Raw genomic sequence first — 20,237 nt, forward strand, 5'->3', positions numbered from 1 at the left:
AACTTGGATGAAACAGGACACACAAACAATTTAAATTTGAAACATGTTAATTTTTAGTTATTTCTGGTCAAATGTATTTATAGTCAATGAAGAAGCATGTGACAGATTCATGGTCCAATGCTGGCAGTCATGCTCCACACAGTGAAACAGATTTAAAGAAGAAGAAAAAAGTAGTCAGTGTTATGATTGTCAGTTGCAGGAAGTGTATCCCAATGATGGATTTAGGAACCACTTCCTTCCAAATTCATGCTCAGCACAATTTAAGGTGGGCTGCGTAAGAGTTTACAATGGGAATGTTCCATTTGAGACACATCAAGGGTGATCATTTCAACTACCTATGGTCATGCTAGTATACTTATGTTAGTTCACTGCTCTGTCCAAATGCTGTCTTACAGACTTCCTAACATTGCAGACGGCATGATAACACACAGTATGTGATATCAAAGAACAACTTAAAGCCACATGACTGTGTTTGATTTGTTCACAAAATGATGCAGGTAGTCAATACAAGCACGAGGAGGTACCTGTGAGGTATTTGTTTGTAAAAGAAAGATTTGAAATGAATGATTTTATGCAGATAATTGTCAAATGTTTGAATGTGCTGTAGTTATTAACCCTTTCATTGGCAACATGCTGTAATGACACAAGCCACACATCTGAAGTGTGACTGTTTATAGAGAGGAAGTCAGGGGGGTGGGTTGGGAGGTCATGGGGTCTTTACTCCCCCTTGCAGTCTTTGTCTTCTTCCTCACATCCTCAATCTCAGCGGCCGGCTACAATTTACCATTCATGGGACCAGAGTGGGTTGAAAATGTGCACATGATGGGGGGTTGCCTCACTTTTTCATCACACCCACACACGCACATAAACACACCCACACCCACACACCAACACACTCATCTTCACCCTTGATTGCCCCTCCCTCCTCACGCTCTCCATTCAGCCGTACCCCAACTACCCCTCCACCCCGCCTCTTCCACCTGCTCTTGCTGAATAATAGATGGTGCTTTAAGATTAAAAAAGGGTCTAAATACTCGTGTGTGTGTCTGCACCGGTTTCCGGCTTGTCCAAGGTGTGTCAAATGGCCAAAAAAGGATTACTTGCAGTGTTACATATAACTACTTTCTTCAAGATACAATAGTAAATATACTTTATGTAAATCCATTCCAAAATCCATTCAAAATGCACTATTAGAAAGGAAAATAGATATTATTGGGGTGCAGCAATAAGTAAATAATTCAATTCAATCAGTGCTCATATTGAATTGTCACTCAATAACTATTGATTAAAGTGTCCTGAATTCCTGCAATCTATTTACCCAACTCCTTTGTTGCTGATAATAAATGGTACGTTTCTAGGTAGCAGCTTGTCTGTGATTAAGTGTGAGAGGTTCTGTTTATGTGAGAAAAACAATGATCAGAGTGGACATGTCTGTGCTATGTTATACTCATACGGTTTATAGGTTTTGTATGTTTGACAATATGTGAGTGCAGATGGACAAGAAGAACACGTGGGAACAACTGACACACACGAGTTTCATAACCTAGTCTCCTAGTGTTACGAAATGATGATCTTCAGCAACATAAAGAGGAGAGGCCTTCTCCCACCTCTCATGTTCACTCTGTCAGAGATTCAGTGTTATTTTACTTCTACTGTGTTGTGTCAGCTCTCCATCTTTATGCAAATACTGAAGGGTCAATTACAGGCAATGGCAAATACATTATTCATCTATGTGAAGGGTGTGTGTGTGTGTGTGTGTGTGTGTGTGTGTGTGTGTGTGTGTGTGTGTGTGGGTGTGGGGGTGTGTGTGTGTGTGTGTGTGTGTGCAGTAGGGTTGACAGCGTTAGTGTGGAGGGGGTTGAAGGGGATACAACACTGATACAGCCATGGGGACCCTCCTCATACTGCTTATATGTTAGGCAAGATGCAAATGAAACATCCCATGGTTGGCTGGTTTGATGAATGTGTGCATATGTGTTGGTACGCCTGGGATTGAGCAAGAATGTGTTTGTGTGTGTGTGTGAACAGAAGAAGGTTGTTTCTACCATTGCAGTCGTTAAAATGACCCCTGACAAAGTGTGGTGTGTCGTCTCGTTTGGGCCTCAGGTGCAGAGGAAGCATGTGAAGTGATGTCTTAATTAGAGATAACAAGGACAGATCGACAGCAATGAGGCCCAGATGGAAAAAAGGAAGAATCAATACTTAAAGAGAAGGACAATGACGAGAACTTTTTCTTTAATTACTTACGTTTTTGTTGATTTTTAAATTGAGTTTGAAGTGTTGGATGACCTTTTTCAGTCTTTCCTTACATCAAACGTCTGAACTAATAGCTGTGGCTGAAGTGTCAGTTTTTTACACTATTGTTTTAAAATAGAGCTATAAGTTGAAATACGTCTTCTAGCGCAAGTAGCTTCAAAAAGTCAAGACAGTGCTAACTTTGTTTTAGCACTGCAATTGAATTTGTCTAACGTTAAACAACTTCTCCTTTTATAATGTTTACGTCATTGCTTGTAACTTTCACTATTTCATTTAAAGAGCTGGATATCAAGTTTATCACTCGTTGTACTGACGATTCAACTGGGAGAGTTATTTACCCAGCAAAGCCCTGGAAATGATCTGAATGTCATTGATCAAACGGCGTCTTTGTGTAAAATGAGTGGGATTTAGATGTTTTGGAGAAAAATATCTCTTCCCACTTGTTTTTGAGCAGAGCAGAAGAACTGCTGGATCTAAAAGTTTTTTTTTTTTTTTTTTTACCAACAATAATCTCTTGTTCTCTCAGAGGAGAAAAAGAGCAAGAATATTCTGTTCAGCTGATGTCATGTTTAAAATGAGCTCATGACACTGAGGGGTTTTTGATCACTAAAGTGTGTGTGTGTGTGTGTGTGTGTGTGTGTGTGTGTGTGTGTGTGTGTGTGTGTGTGTGTGTGTGTGTGTGTGTGTGTGTGTGTGTGTGTGTGTGTGTGGCTGCTGATGCTGTGGTAGTATTAGTGTGCCTTCCTGTCCCGCGCATGTGTGCATTTATCTTGTGTTGCTTGTAAGTACATGTGAACGCAGACTTACATCCACACGTGATTTATTTGACACTCTCTCATATCCCATCCCAGGACTATATATCATCCACCCGTGTCTCGCTCCCTACATCCTGACATTGCTGCAGCCCAACTCCACTCTTCTCCTCCTTTCCCACCTCCACCGCTGTCTCTCCTCCTCTGCTCCCACGTCTGAAATTTATTGCAAACAGGCATGATCTGATTTACTGAGGACTTAATGAGGAAAACACAGAGAGAGCGAGAAAGAAGAAGAAGAAGAAGAAGAAAAAGAGAGGTGGAGAGGGAAGAGAAATAGTTAAGGATGGAGAGAAAGAGGAGGACAGAGAGAGACAGAGGGATGTGAAAATGTCCTTCATGCACCCTTGAGTCTTGGTGGGTGGGTTGAGTAAGAGCAGGAGATAGGATGAGATAGTTTGTGTGGCGTGTTAGTGTGTGTGCATGCTCGAGGGAGGTATGTACTTGAAAGGAGAACCCTAAAAAGAAACTAGTCCCTGCTTCCCCTCTTCTCTCTCTCTTCTCTTCATCTCCGTCTCCCAGTTCCTTGTTTTCCTTTTTGCTTCAGGCAGGACTTCTTCTCTCTGATCTGTGTGTCCACTGATCACACACACGAGCACTCTTACGCACGCTTGAGCTAAAGGAATGATATTTGTGCGAGCAAATGGCTCACAAACAACATATTACAGTTTGTGTTTGAGCAAATGGCTCACAACACATCAGGAACTGTGTGTTCTTGTAAGGGAGTGCATGTTTGCCTCTGAGTTTGTGGTGTGTAACAGGAAGGTGGATACAAATTAATTTTACGGAGGTGCGTCAGGTTAATTAGAAGGACAAATAGCAGCATGGATGTTAGCGTTAATGTTTGTGTGTTTTTGAGTGTGTGTTTCTCTTCAGAGGCATGCATACTATAATTCTGAGAAAGCATGAAACAGTCATTATTTTCAAGTCTGTCCTTAAATAATCTCAAACATGACTGTATGAGTGGTTTTTTTGGCCTTTAAGGGATCCCTATCTTATAATGCAATAGTAAAGGAAATAATGCAAAGCGAAAAATCCCACAAATATTTACTACACAGTGAATAAACCTGCTTGGTGAAACATATTTTTTTAAGCCTCATCATAGCATCTATATTGTAGTTTATAATACATCATTTTGCACAAGAGCTGTAAGCTTTGTCCCCCATCACATAGATGTGATGTTGTTGGGATGTTGTGTCTTTGGAGCCCGTATGAACATGAGGGAGAACAATTGCCTGCAAAACTGTTTTTGAATGCACACATGGTCACATGAATATTGTTTACAGCTGTATTAGCAGCTCTGTGATGCCAAAAAGCAGCGTTTTGAGCTAAATGCTAACATCAGCATTCCAACAGGCTGTGACCATTTTTTAGGATTGTAGTTAGGACAGCTTGCTCACTTTTGTTAAGGAAGTTCAGCTGAGGCTGAAAGGAAATTGTTTAATTGGGAAGGTATTTGGTCACAAACCAAAGTATTGCACAATTAAAAAATTCACCACATGGGGTTTTCATCAAAGTGATTAAAACTCATCCTGTCGGGAAAACATCTGGTAAACGTCACCACAAGGAAATCCATCCAATACCAGTCCAGTCATTTCACCCAAGATGACACGCATTTTTTAATGGCTATCCTTTTTTATTTAGTTATTGTACTCTGAGAAGAAGTGGTTCATTCTCAAAGCCCTGCTGCTAGTGTTTATTAAAATGTAAACCTTTAAGGGAAGGGTAAGTGTTTGTAGCATTTGCTGTATGTAAAGCACTGACTTACCAGCCTTCCCCTTTATGCTCTTTCGTTCTTCCTCTCCATCTCTTTATACCCCTTTATATCTTCACCCTCTGTCTCTCCCACCTCTCTTCCTTCCCCCCTCTCTTCTGTCGAGCCGTCTCGTCTCAGCGCGGAGGATTAGTGGAGACAAAGAGAGATCCAGGAGCTGACTGTCGCTGAAGACATGGACAGGAGGAAAGACTGTTGTGCTCTCAGCAGGAAAAGATACTAATGCCTCTCTTAAGACCATTGTCTCTTATAGATTACTCATTTTCCTCCGTCATGCTGAATAAAAATCAATCGAAAGTGTGCTTTACTGTCAAAGGATTAACTATTAAACAAATTCACCACTGCGCAATATCTGATTTAGTCAGTGGATAGATTGAGAGCAGAAATACCCACGAACACAAACACAGTGATGGATGTGAGTGTTTAAATAGCATAAATCAATTTGAAATTAATCAAGTCATGCTAACTTGGTGACTGATTGTGCAGGCCTCCAATAGTCTGTGACTGTGTATGTGTCCGTATAGAGTTCATGAACAATCCACATGTTGTAACAGATACAGATCTGCATGTTCTTCTTCGTGTCCACAGCCTCTCTATGCGCTGCATAATTCACGACGCACCTCTATTTGCCTGTATGTTGCGTGCTATAGACCTAACTGCATAATGGACCCAAGGCTGCAGTGAACAGGAGTATATCAACTTTTGGTTTCATTTTTTATTTATTTTTTGCTCTGCTAGCATCAACGTGGTTTGGTTTGAGCGTCAGTATTCCCTGTGCAATAAGACCAGGGATCCCACTGAGTGTTTCGGGGGAATTGCGTGTCTGATAAGTGATTGGAGAGTGAATGAATTATAGCCTGGAGACCCTTAATGAGGCCTCAGTGGAAGGGACGGGCGGGGGTGGGGGGGGGGGGGGGGGGAGGGTAGAAAGGCAGGTGAAGGCAGCTACATCTTTCCCCAAAGAGAAATCTCTATCAAGCCTCTCTCTCTCATTTTCTCTCCTTCACTCCTTTTCGCATCTTTATTTCTCTTATCCACCTTTCTATCTTGCCCCTCCCAGCCTTGTTTCCTCTGGTGCTCTTATTCCTTCTCCCCCCCCCCCCCCCCCCCCCCCTTTCCTCTTTACCAGCACCTGACACAGCACATGTTCAGCCCTTTGTGTGCTGCTGCCCTTTATGAAAGGGTTAAATTGCCAAAATAAAAATCCATATATGGAGCCGAGGTCTATTTGATGACTACAGTGCTTGTGTATAGATGTGTATGAACAATCTGATGCGTCACATTAAACCTGCCTTGTATTTTTTTTTAAGGTTTTTTTTTTTGTTTTGACATGTTGGGTTGTATTAAAGAGTCTTTGAAAGCAGCTAGAAGGGACTGTGTGAAAGCGATGAAAAGCCTGGAACCCCTACCCTTGTGCCAATCCACTAACATTTGCACACACACACACACACACACACACACACACACACACACACACACACACACACACACACACACACACACACACACACACACACAGAAAAACATTAGTCCAGCTGATTGGTCCTTTTTTCTTGCGCTGTTTTTCATCCCAGTGCCATGCTGCTGCCAAGCGACAAAGATCGTGAGAGGAATTTTGGTGTGTGTGTGATTCACCTCAGGAGATCGGACTGGGTTGCCATAGCAGATGTCTTTGTCCTGAGAAATTCAAAACAAAAAGCTTTAAAGGGACAGGTGATGTTTGATGTGAGTGACAGCCTTGGACTCTGTGCACCCAATTCAGTTCAACTTCATTAAGACCCTTTTAATAAAGGTCTTCATTTTCCAACCTGAAGGAGTGTCATAGCTTTTAGGCTTTTGTGTGTAAGTGGGCTGGCTGGAATTAAAGTATAGAGAAAACAAGACATGGTTTTGATTACTATGTAAATGGCAGTTTCATGATGCAAGCTGAAAGTGGAGCATCTGTGGATCCACCTCCGAATTCTCCTCTAGGCCTTGATTGACAGCTTGACTCCAGCTCTCCCACAGATGTTTCTGTGCGAGTGGTTGCAACAAAAAAAAACTATCTGCCAGTGTTGCGGGAGGATAACTGGAGAATTCCGAAAAGCAGTTAGCAGAGAGAATGAGAGTAAGAGACACTCAGTGAGACAGAAAATGAGACGTGGGTGTTCAGTCCCACATCTTGTCTGCAGGTAGTAGATACCACACTGGTATGTCTGACATTAGAGTTACCACTTTTTCAAACTGTTTGTTGAACCTTGTGGATGTTGTTATGATGTGGTCACATTTATTTTTTCTAATTCTCTTTTCCATATCGGAGACAAATGGCAAAGTGGGCACTCACAGTTTTTAAACGTGTGCATGTATGCATGTTAACAGAAAGAGTGAGGGTGTGGTGGGTGTAAGTGTTTGAGGGGAGATTTGTGCGTTGCATACGTCAGGGTGGGGGTTGGGGTTGAGGCTGAGTTTGCATCTTTGTCTGTCAAATAAATTATTTAAATCCCCCAACAATTAAAGCTGAAATCTGTTATCAGCGTCCTCCATTAGAGGCTTGTGTGTGTGCCGTGCCGCCTCAGTATGCTGCTTGTTTGTTCCCCCACTCTGTGCTCAGCGTGCAGTCGGATAAGATCACAAGCTCTGAATCTTAAACACACATCCCAACAGAACAAAGGCTAACAGCGCGGCTGTGACCCAGTGACTCATGCACACACCGAATGTCTTCATCACAGGAGTGTATGAATATTTGGAGGGGGAATACTTTTGATGTTAAATGTTAAGAAACGGTTTGTGTGTCCGAGGAGTGTTTGCATGTTACACTTGTAGTATTTTGTTGAGTTTGAGGTGATGTGATATGTGTGTGTTATGTGTGACCTGACGTTGGAGGGGGTGAAATGTGTGCTATGGGGGTTGCCTGTTTTACAGCTACGCAGAGGAGCTTAAAGGCAGTGCATGATGGGAAATCTTTTAGGGCCCTGAGCTATGTATTCACACCTTGTGCCTGCCTCTCTTTTACTTTTACTGCCTCTCTCCTTCCCTCAGTCATTATTCCCCCCTTGATGGCCATTCTCTCCCTCTTTCCATCTGACTCCACGCTCTCCAGCTCTCTCCCTGCAGCTTTTTTTTTTATTGCTGTAGCAAAATGCCCATTAGTCATGTTAGAGAGCCTCCTCCTTCGTTGCCTGTGTGCGTGTGCATGCTGATGTCAGGTTAAGTTGTATAATATAAGAAGATACGTTTCACCATCTTTGGAAAACATTCACCTCTTGAAAGTAAGCTCAGTTTATATATTTTTTTTTAAAAAGAAAGAAAACATCATGTGTCTGCCTTCACAAGGAGACATTTTCCTTCCATCTGCCTCATTATGACTCATTACAGAGAATTACTTTTCCTTTGCTTTCAAAAGTCTGTCTGTCCGTGAAAGATTTAGCTGCGTTTGAATTGTAGGATATTAAAAAGCTTTTATTAATACAGAGACTAAGTCTAATAAATTATAGACGTTTAGATCTTCAAGCAAGTTTATCCAAATAGAAGGGAAATAAATGGTTGAAAATGTAGGTGGAAAACTTTGGTCAATAACAGATTAATTATAAATAGAGCAATATTTTTATAGATACACTTAAGGCAGGGTTGCACTAGTTTTCTCAAAACAAAGCATATAATATTAGTCTATTCTCCACTAATAACCATGTTGTTTACAATTTGGGAGGCGTAAATGTAGTCCTAAGATGTAAAATCCAAAGCTATAAATGTACAACAGTAGATTTGAAGAACTGCAACATCAAAACCATCACATCTTCAAACTTCCCCTGTTTAGCAAAATAACATCTAACCCTCTGACAAGCTCTGTGGTGTCTGTAAGCTTTTTTTTTTTACTAAATATATTAACACCTTGAATCCAAATAAAAAAACAAACGAAGAATAACTTCAGGGTGATCTGGAAGCAGGAAGTGCAACATTTAAACTCATTCTGGTTTTCAGGACAAATTCCTGCAGAACGCTATTCGCTCTTTAGCTGAGAGTTCAACGCTCTCATATCTGTAAGCAAACCATGAAGCCACAGTGGGCTGATTTGTGATCTTAGGTAAACATAGGAAACAGCTTCCCTTGCTCTTCTAAAGCTCAATAATTAAGATGTTACATTTCAGTTTTTAGTTACCAGTACATGAAAATGATTACTGCTGCTTTTGCTGGGACATACTTATCGTTTCTTGATGCAGTGACCTCTGGATGTCATGTCATCACTTTGAGTATAAGGTCACTGTATCCAACTGTTTCCACTCATTCTGATATGCTTAGCTGACTGGGGATTGGCTACATCAAATGCTTTGTTATGTCAAGCTAGACAAACAGTAAAGTAATGTAGTAGTTCAATTTCGTTATATTTAATACAAATACATAAATACAAATATTTATCACAAGATCAACACAAGCCTTCATATGAAAGTATTTCTGACACATTTTATCCATTTTATTCGTATATCTTAATGAATGCAGTGTCATTGTCATCAAGTTGTATTTATTGTTCAGTCTGAATTCTTTGGCATGCAAATCTCACACCTTTACATTTGACTTCCACCTGAGTGTCCTCACACTGTTTACGTTACAATGAAAAGTGGCTGCCATGTTTGGTGAGAGCACAAGATGAAGATTAAACACACTACTTTCTCTTGTCTGGATGTTGACAGGAAGTCGCAGATGATTGATGGCTTTTTGGTTGAGCGTGGTGAATGGTCTGTTCAGATACGGCACATTGTTTCGGTTGCACAGTTTTTGTGTTAATTTCTTCTCTATGACTTTATAAACACAACAGTCCAACCAGTGATTGAGAACTTTTGGAAAATAATTTTGCTTATTCAGCTAATCCTAAACTCAGTTTGCTGATGGACTGTCAGTTTTGTTCTGCTCTGTTCGGGATTTTTGTGTTTAGAAAAGCTTCACATCAATTTTTGCTCAGGCCTGACTCACTGAATGTGATGGCATAAGACATGAAAGCTCAATTCTCCTTTCAAACAACCTATAAATCAACATCACTACATACATTCTTTTATATACGATATTTTATTTGACAATTTATACATTTTCACGGTGTGGATTCATGCATACATTTTTAGCTTATTATATTTCAAATCTCAAGGGGAGGCTTTATTTTTCCTCGATACTCTTTGTGGTTTTTTAAACCTGTTCTGTTATTGTCGAGTTATTTTTCCCTTTAAAAACTGTTCGTGCTCTGCTGTGTACTTTTTAATGCTGTAAGTTCGGTACAAACTAAGTTTATAGATCGATCTGTAAGAGGCTGAAACTGTAAGTTGTGTTTTATTAAAGAGTAGTTTGAATAATGGACAAATCCCAAGTCATTTGCCGCAATGCTCTGGGTGTGTGTCTTTTGTGTGTGTGTGCTTGCACTATAGCTCATACATCTCTGTCTCAGATTGGCCCTGCAGTGTGTATCTCCTTTGGGATTCTTGGGTCCAGCTCTGCTGAGAAAGCACACATAGACTGATTTCCTCTTATTTATGCCGTTCTTTCACTTCCTTGCTCTCTCAATTTATTTCCTGCCTCCTTCCCATTTTGCCTGTGTCACTTCTTTTACTCCTTACTGACCTTCACTTGTCCTTATTTTCTTGGACAGACACACTCATCACACAAACACACACAGACAAGTACACACACCAGACATTTGCTAGAAGGCTGGATTTGTATAATTATGTTTGTGTGAGTTTGTGTGCTGGAAATAGCCTCGTCCCGGTACGCTGGTCATAATTAGCCGGGCTGATGCTCTGAAGCTCTCTGCTGCCAAGACTGAATACAATTGTCCCATAAAAAAAAAAAAACAAGCAAACTTGTATAACTAAGTGACACTCAAATGAAAATTACAAATGTTCTTATCTTTGTTCTTTCTTTCCTCTCTTTTCTCAGTGATTTGCTGTCTTCGGGGTACGTGGAGCGGCATTTGTCAGAGAAAGGGAGGACTGTCGTCACCAATGTAAGATTCTGCAAATCATCTCTGCTCATGTTCACTCACACTTTCACTCCACCCTCAACATAAAGAATGGAAGCTATACTGTGTGTTCATGGTGCCCTGATATAACCCTGCAGTCTGTATCTGGTTACGTAGATGAGGACAAAGGCAAATTAACACACTTTGGAAATGCTTTTAGGAAAGCAAGACAAGCAATCAGATCTCAACCAGGTTCAAATACAACCAGTATGTGGTTTGAACAACTGCTGCTAGATAGAAAGACTTTACAGGTTCTCTCAGCCTTACAGACTGTTTGTACGTCTCTGAGCTCGTTTTGGTTTGAGTCTTAATGATTCCCTCTCTGTTAGTGCGCTGGTGACCATAGTTCAGCATTTAGCAACTTCAGAACCACGAGGGTGAGTGGAGACCAAACACAGAGCAAAAAGGGAGTGAATGAACTGAATAAAAACTCCTAGGTGAATGCTAAAGTCGCCCAACATCTGCTTGATGTGTAACAACGTAACTGTTTGCTTACCATTGATGTATAAAGTAAAAGTGGCGATAGAGCTGGAGGTGGGGCCATGTTGATTATAGATATTCTATTAATGTCCATAGACATAAAACAATGTCCCAAAAAATGCCCCAAAATAAATCTTAAAAAAAAAAAGATTTGCGTCCATTAACCTTACCCATGTTCACTGATGTCCACCTAAAGAACTACCTGTGTAGTTAACATATTCCATCCTTAAGGAAACAGAGTTAAGAAAACAGGAGTGTTTATTGAAAGTTGACAATACTAGCGTCTGTTAGATTTCAGAGACAGAGATGTATAACAAGTCAGGATTCAGTTTAAGTAAGCTAGAGATGTCTACCTTGCTGTAATGGATGATGTCTATCCAACTTGGATTAAAAAAAAAAAATACAACCTTCAGAGTAGCTGAATCCACTCCCCTGAAGATGTCTTCTCAGCTCTGTTTTTCTGTTGCAGTTCTTTGTAGCTGCTACAGGTTCCCTCTCCTCCCTAAACCTTTTATTGGTTAATCAATGTACAGAAAGCACAGCCTATCCAGACCCTTAGTCTTTGTTCATCTGAGATATCAGAGGACCAGTCTGACACTGTAGCTGTGGCTTGAACATGAATTTAAGATTGCTGTGATAATCCTCTGAAATCTGGACGTAAATTACAGGAGAGCCACTGAGGCTTCTTGTTACATTACACAAGTGAGGAGGATTAAAAGGGTCAGGATTTATTCAGCTAAGAAGCAGATTATAAAGATATAATATACTTTACAGAGAATGATCCAATTATTACACCACTGATATAGTCTCTAGTAATTATGGATCTTATAAAGTGATCTCTCTGTGAATTCATTCACCTTACAGATAAAAAATCACTTTACTCTGTGCGTGTGCTCTATTCTCAAGCTTTGTTTATTACAGTTTGCAGAATATGAGGCTCTCTTTATTAATGGCTGCTTTCCAGGGAGGTTAATATGAGACAAGCTCCAGTTTGTTACTCTGCTCACAGAGGTCAAAGTGTCAGCCGTCATCACACAGCTGCTGCTCTAATAGTCTGCCTCCGTCATTTCTCTGTCCATGTAGTACATAAGTAACAGATGTAGCAAATACAGTTAAAGAGCTGCAGAGCTTTTCAGCCCTTTAAGCTCATGTGATGCTACAGCTCTCTGTAATGGATCATTTATGCAGTTATTGTACAAATTATCCTCCATTATAAGTCTTATGTTTACACAGAGTATAAAAAGAAGTATGCCACAGGGATATAAAGGATGTACCTGATTCTATTAAAACACTTTAACCTAGTTTCAGCATCATTAAGGCTTTTTTTCTAAAGACATTTTTTGGCCTTTTTGCCTTTGTTGCAAAGGACAGCTGAAGAGAGACAGGAAATGTTTGGAGGAGAGAGAGGGGGAGTGACACGCAGCAAACGGCCGAGGTCGGATTCGAACCCACGGCCGCTGTGCTGAAGACTATTGCCTCCAAACATGGGGCAGGCGTCATAACCACTAGGCGATCGGCGCCCCATTCAGGCTTTTATTTAATGTATTTATTTTAAGTTTTAAACCCAAGATCTGTGTCCATTAAGAGTTAAATGGTCAAATTTACATGCTAGACTTGTATGGATTGGATGTTTAGATAAAATTCTCATTATTATTCCAAAAGTAGTTTGTTTGACAATAACAAGGAAGACCAAATTTGGTTTGTACCAGTCTGTAAACATGTTAATTTCTTCTGTCAAAACAGTAATTTTAATATGGGGAGTGTACAGGACTTCAGAGTCATTTGGATCCAGCCTCAAGTGGACAAAGTTTTTTGCACTTCCGCATTGGCTTCATCTTTTAACACGGGAGGTTACTGCTTGATATATGCCTATAGGCTTCCACAAAGTTTAACTGAATCTGTATAATCCTTTTAATCAAAGATAGGAGGAAAAAAATACTTCTTTTTGGTCTCTGAATTAAGGTTTTTGTATAGAGTAAGTTTATTGGCCCTAATGGGGAGACAGCCATCATTAGCGGGGCAGCTTTGCCTCAGTTGGTAGACTTCGCCCTATGTTGCTCCCAAAGCTTCGTTGGCGGCGATGAATGTGCATGAATGTGTGAATGGGATTAGTTACTTCTGATGATCATTTTACATAGCAGCCTCTGTCATCAGTGTGTTAATGGGTGTGAATGGGTAGGTGTGCTCTGCGGTGTCAAAGCGCTTTGAGTAGTCAAAATACTGGAAAAGCACTATACAAGCTCAAGGCCATTACCATTTACCATTACCGTTAGAAAGCCAGCACCAATAACCAGTTACGCTCACTCATAGCTCTACTGTTTACAATGGTCTATAACACAAAGAGTTATGTTACAAAAGTGCAGTTACACATACAGTACAGTAGCTTTGAATACCCATACATACTATCCCTCCCTGTAAAGAAGGGAAAACATTGTTATCCTCATAGTAGTTCATCTCCAAATATACACAATCACTACATCTACTCCATGAAAATAAAACATGATATCTGTGTTACGCCTGTCTTCATATAAGTTATCTAATGTGCTCAAACTTTCAGTGACATGCAGAGGGTGCCCTACTTGTTTACCTTCACCCTTTTATTGTGCATTGTTGTGTCCAGATTAGATGATGTATTACTCTTATACAGGTCTGAGGAGATCACAGATCAGACAAATTTAGTAACACACACACACACACACACACACACACACACACACACACACACACACACACACACACACAGAGGATGTACCCACAGCGCTGGGTTTTGGGTGTTTCTCGCTTTGATGAGAAGTGGAGCAGAAGGTTCAGGGCGACAGAGGGGGGAGTGACGCTGGGATAGTAGAGCACAGCTCCGCTTATAAATAGCCCTCTCTGTCTCTTCAGCTCACACTCGCTCTACGTCGTTTACCCGACCTCTCACTCTCTCATCTTCTCTAACTCCAGTTAGGTTTACTTAGCAAACTTCATCTGATACCATACACTGGATATGGATACAAAAAAAATCACAAGTTTAACATATCTGTCTTTTTATTCAAAACTTTGATCCTCTTATGCCAGCTGTGCTTTGGTCTTATTTGCTGTTTCTGGTCATCTTGGATGTGATAATATAGACATTTACAGAGCTGCATGGAGACCTGCCTGAGCTCATTGTTTCTTTCTTTTTGTCCTTTAAAAATCAGATTCATAAATGATAGACAAGCGTGTCGTAATTTTAACTTTGTGTGAAAATAACTTAATCCTCCTACCAGCTCATTTACAAGTAGAATAACATCAGTTTGATGTAAAACTGGTAGTGTATGAATGATTTCTTTGGCTGACGCAGTTTCTTACTTGACTCTGCACTGTCTAGCGACTCTTTTGTCACAACAAGACACTAAAAAAAGATTTAATGTATTAACTTGCGAGTTTTAGTTGTGCACAACGCAGGTGTATTTTGTAACCCTAGGACTGAATGGCGAGCTGTTTCCAGTCTACATGCTAAGCTAGGCAAAGCAGGCTCCAGTTCCAAAGACCTTGTTAGATTCTCATCTGATTTATTTACTGTCTTCAGAGAGGCAGTAACTACATTTTCTTTTCAAAAAGTAGAAAATTCCTGTGACAAAAAACTATAATTATTAGACATGTTGTGCTCCTTTTTAAACATGAAAGTGTGCCTGTGAAAAACACATATGCAAAAAGTTTCTGAGCTTAAAGTCGTAGTAATTGACTGGCCTGCACAGAGCACAGAGCACTGACCCAAAACCCATACAACTCTTTTTGGATGAACTTGAAGGTCTGTGATCGGGGTCAGAATGGGAGTGAATTCCTTTAGCCAGTTGTTTTCACTCACTTTGTGCCGTGTCATTGAACAATGCAAACAAAACCCTCCATGTAACCTCGCACTAACCCATCGGACAGACATGGATTAAGATGAAGTCCGCAGACAGAGCTGTTGGTAGAAGTGGACAGAGCACTGCGTTGTTGCACAGCATCAGACCATAGAGCAGAAATTGATCCTCTGATAAAAGCTGCGTTTCCTCGGGGAGACCGGCTTCCTGCCTAATGGCTGTTAGGCAGCAAGAAATGGACCAGGAAGAGATGGCCTGCAGAGCACTTAGACACTTAGACATCATACCCGTCTGTAGAAAATAAAAGTGTGTTTACACTCGCAGGAAGTACACACACACACACACACACACACAGATGGAGTTGGAGAGAATGAGTGGTTGACGGCGAGTCATGATAGATATGGAAAGTTTTTTTTTGTCTTTATACAACTGACCGATGCTGTGGCCTTCCTATTGTGAGAAGTTGAGACGGAGTCACAGAGAAGTTAACACACAGATGGTAGTGCGCAGTACCACACAAAAACACACACAAACATACAGTGCATGCACACACGCTTCTTCACTTGATCATACTTGCACTTGTGTGTGTTAGCAAATGAATTATGTGTGATTGATCGCTCTGAACTCGTTTACTGATGGAATATGGTAATAGAAACAGCTCGAGGAGTATTTGGCTCTCTGAGACATTTCAGGAGGCGGTTGTGTGTTTGTCTGATCTCTATTTGTGTGTGTTTATGTTTTGCTTACAGGGAGGAGAGCACTGCTACTATCAAGGGAAGGTCAGAGATTTTCCTCACTCCTTTGTGGCTCTCTCAACCTGTCATGGATTACAGTAAGTATGAATATTGTGTGTAGCTGATGTATGTGAGTGTTTTTTCTGTCAATATTGCTGCAGGGCCTCGCTCTCATTTATCCTTTAGGTCAATGCAATTAGTTTAAGTCAGCTCTTCTGTGCCTCTCTAAAATATTGTTGCTCTGGCGATCACTCACCTAGACAGGTGCTGCTCAGATGTCTCCTCTTCTTTTTTTCCTCTCTTATTCTCTTCCTGGTGTTGGTATTTTTAGAGTTAGTGTTCTAAAGCAGAGAGAGAGGGGTCGAGGCCCGCCTGGAGGAAAACATGTACAATGTTTATGTGTGTCAGAAGTTAGTATACATGTGTTTGTGTTTATCCGTCAAGTGTAAAGAGACAAGAGAGTGGCCTTCCGGCAGGGTAAAAATGCATTATGTATATTGTACAGTATGTGAGTTAAGTTTGCATAAAGAATAGCACATTTGAACAAATATGTAGAACACACATTTGAGTATAAAAGTTGTGTTTTTCACAGGTGCTTAAACACAATTACTGAAAAAAGTGAAAAAGGTGTTCCTCCCAAACTGTGAACATGAGATGGAAAACTAGCACACACACAGAATCACACACACTATTTGCCTTACATAGTTTTACGCACTAAAGAAATTTAGAAACCCAAAATATATACGTAAAGAAGTATTATTACTGGGCTAGAGAAAGCTCCTTGTAAGTGTCATCATGTGCTTACACAGAGGCTAAAATCAATTCAGTGACTCGTCATGTCATCCTTTGGACCTCCAGACTTTTTCTGTTTTTGAGCGGACATTTATTCATATGAGAATAATTTTGCTTTTTATGCTGTCCTTATATTATCACAAATTAGAAGAAATGACCAGAGTTAGAAATCGTTCTTTTTAAACTTGGTCATGATCTTTAAGCGAAAGGATGCAATCACCACGATTGATGCTCCCAGTTAGCATTTAATCAACACACTGATGGCTGTGTCTAGTATTTTTTATTTTGCTGATTCTTTAACTTTGTTCATGACCTGATTCTGCAAGAGCACCTCCCCTTAAAAACCACTAAAAATACTGCTTTAACTGCAAAGACCAGTTTAACACGTACAGCCTTATATCTTAACACAAAATACATGTGAGTCAATATTCATATAGGACACAAATGAATGAACAGTTTAATGAATCTATCAACCAGACGTTTACTTTGACCTACCAGGTTTTTTCCAAATATGATGTCAACTCAGCAGTTTGTTCTCAATCGTAGGGGCATTGACATTAACCAGCTAGGAATGTATTTGACTGATTATTTCCAACTCCACAATCAAGAAGTGTGCTGCTAATGTCACATAACAAACAAGTGTGTGGTAGCATAACTGGCCTTTATTTTTATTTTTTTTTAACTTTTTTAGTCTGAGTTGTGATGCTGAAGAGTTCTAAGCTTTATGAAGTCTTAAGTTAAGTTAATTAACAAAACCTTTCACATCTGCTTCTATCAGTCTTTCTCTTAGTTTTTCCTTTAAGGCTTAATATTCATTCTGAAATCATTATGCCTCATAAGGCGAAATAATCAAAAAGAAAACAACAAACAAACAAATCAATCAAAAAGAGTTAATCAGTGCGGGGCGTAAACTCAGCTAATGAACTGTTATCATCAGGAACTGACTACTGTATTAAGGACTGCTTAATAAGTCAAGCTGCGGCTCTTTAATAGCTTTTGCATATTTCATGTGATTGTGGTGACTTGTTTAGCAGCAAAACAAATGTGTAAACTAAACACAAAATAATGTCAAAGTGGAGCATGAGTTTGTCTAACCCTATCAAGGTTAATCGTTTACACGAATAATGAATTCGCCCAATGTGAGTGAAGCACGTTATAATGCTACTGTTACATAGTTTTTAAATCTCAGGTTTTGGGAAATGTTCTTTTTTAGCATGGAAAGAAATACACAAGTAGACATAATAAATGTAACGGACACAACCAGACTATGCCCTGTGAACACTGATGTGTGTATGTGTACGTGAAGGAAGGAGGGAGTTAAGGGAGTGCTCTGTGGTGTCAGGGGGGGGTTAGACATTAGAGGAGAGTATTTCCCTTATGCTGAGTAAGATATTTACCGTAATATACATCCTGCTCTGTCCTCTTTTTCCCCACACACACACACACACACACACATACAGTATATACACACACACACACACACACACACACACATACAGTATATACACACACACACACACACACATACAGTATATATACACACACACACACACACACACATACAGTATATACACACACACACACACACACACACACACATACAGTATATACACACACACACACACACACACACACACACGCAAACACAAACTTTACTCTGCAATTCAATAAGGTATGAATTGTGAAGATAGAAATGCTCTCAGCTACACCCATCACATGGATGTATACAGTAAAACGTTGACTGTTTAGCAAATCTTTATCTGCTTAACAAATGATCAATACTGAGAAATGTTTACGTTGACCTTGTTAGCAATTTAGAATATGCCTTAAATCCATCTCCTAAAATGATCAGAGTGAACATAAAGACTGAGACCAATGAACCAGACTCTCATCCTGTGATCTCAACTGAACAAAAGCTGTTTTCTTATTTATTTTTCCTGTTTCCCCAAAAAATAAATATAAATAAATTATAATGTTGTCCCTTGAAAACCAAATCATTAACTCACGACCTATGGATTAAGAATTAAATAATGTGTTCGCAAGCATGACCGTTCTTTGTGTCTGTAACTCTGACCTTTTTTTTTCCCTGTGTTCATAATCTGCTCAAAGTGCAGTGTTGGACCACGATGTAATAAGTGGAGGAAAAAAGGCAGGGACAGTTAGAAGAGAAAGGCCGTTGGTGTGTTTACCCTTGTGAATTCACAGTTTGACCCTACCAATCTCCTAAAAGCTTCCGATAAAGTTAATTAGCAGATGAAGTTTTTGTGCGCATGCACACACATGGACGTGCAGAGACAAGGAGACCTTCACCAAACTGCTAAATGAGAAATAGATCTTTGGACTTTTTAAAACGATTGCACGGTCACGACGACGTTTGTGTTTCATGGCATCTCTTGCTCACATCTCTACATTCCCACTTGACAACCCCGGTGTTGTGCTGGCCCTCTGCAGGGTCTACAAGAGTCAGTGCAGTAGCTCGTATCGGCCTTGGTACTGCCTGGCTGGCTTGCATAAACGGAGCCCGGGTCTGTTGAAGCTGGCAACACTGTTCTGGTTGCGGTGGCAACTAATGGCCATAAGTTAGGTTGTATAACTTGTCAGTAGTGAATAAGGTTGTAACGGTACCAGACATTTGAAGACCCAGAAGCAGAGTAGAACAGGACACAATAGAGTTCAGCAAAAAATGCTTGGTCTTACTTGACAAAAACCAAGGTCATACATTTGATGGCAGTCCAACAAAGTAAACAAATCCATAAGGGCAAAGGCAAAAATCCAAGTCAGAAAAAAACATGCTGAGTCAAAACTATGAAATACTTGAAAGTGATGCACACACTAGAGTAACAAAGACAATCCAGCAACTGCGGTGGGAAACAAAGGAGTATATGAACTGGATGGATAATAGATGGATAGATTTTTGTTTGACATGGACCCTAATGGGCATGGGAGGCGTGAGGACAGGTGCTTGTGATCAAGGGACAGGTGAACACATGAAGGCAGGAACTAGAATGACAGGAGATATTAGATTTCAAAATAAAACAGGAAAAGAACAAAATGAAATCATAGGTACAAGGGGCAGAAGTGGGATGAGGGGTGTCTTCACTGAGTGTTTATCTTTTCATATTGGCACAAGTATCTTGTGTTTATTTCAAATTCATGGTAAGAGATCTTTCAAAAAATGCTAGAGGATCATCAAGATTTGCACCCCTTCCAAAAAAACCTGACCAAACTATAAGTGGTTGTTCCAGAGGTTGAATCCTGATGTGACCTTTAAGTGATGCTGTGTGGTTGAATCTCAGATAGGAAGACCTTTTGGTTCACATTATCCTCCTCTTATCCGAACACGTCCCGGACATGGCAGTCAGGACTGACGAGAATTCTGTCCTCAACTGCACCTTGTTGGAGTGCATTACAGTCATTGTTCTGACAAATGCTGCAATAATACAATAAAAGATAGCTGGACAAGCTCTGGGATGGCTAATGTATTGCTCTGATTGCAGAGGAGCAGCTGAATTCAGATGCATTATTCCATCTCGTGTTGAATAAAACTACAGCGACAAGTGTTGATTTATGCTCTCTCCCTCT

At 40.2% G+C, this 20,237-nt stretch overlaps 1 protein-coding gene across 2 annotated transcripts in view; it reads left to right on the forward strand.

Moving 5' to 3' along the window:
* adam22 (ADAM metallopeptidase domain 22) overlaps positions 1–20,237 on the forward strand; it is a 60,259-nt gene that overhangs the window by 7,334 nt on the left and 32,688 nt on the right. For both annotated transcript variants that reach the window (XM_061050618.1, XM_061050619.1), the window contains exons 4-5: positions 10,738–10,804; positions 15,879–15,961. In XM_061050618.1, the coding sequence (XP_060906601.1) occupies positions 10,738–10,804; positions 15,879–15,961 (150 nt within the window). The remainder of the gene's footprint in view (positions 1–10,737; positions 10,805–15,878; positions 15,962–20,237) is intronic.

Source organism: Labrus mixtus, chromosome 11 (assembly GCF_963584025.1).
Source record: "Labrus mixtus chromosome 11, fLabMix1.1, whole genome shotgun sequence".
In the NCBI taxonomy this organism is placed as follows: Eukaryota; Metazoa; Chordata; class Actinopteri; order Labriformes; family Labridae; genus Labrus; species Labrus mixtus.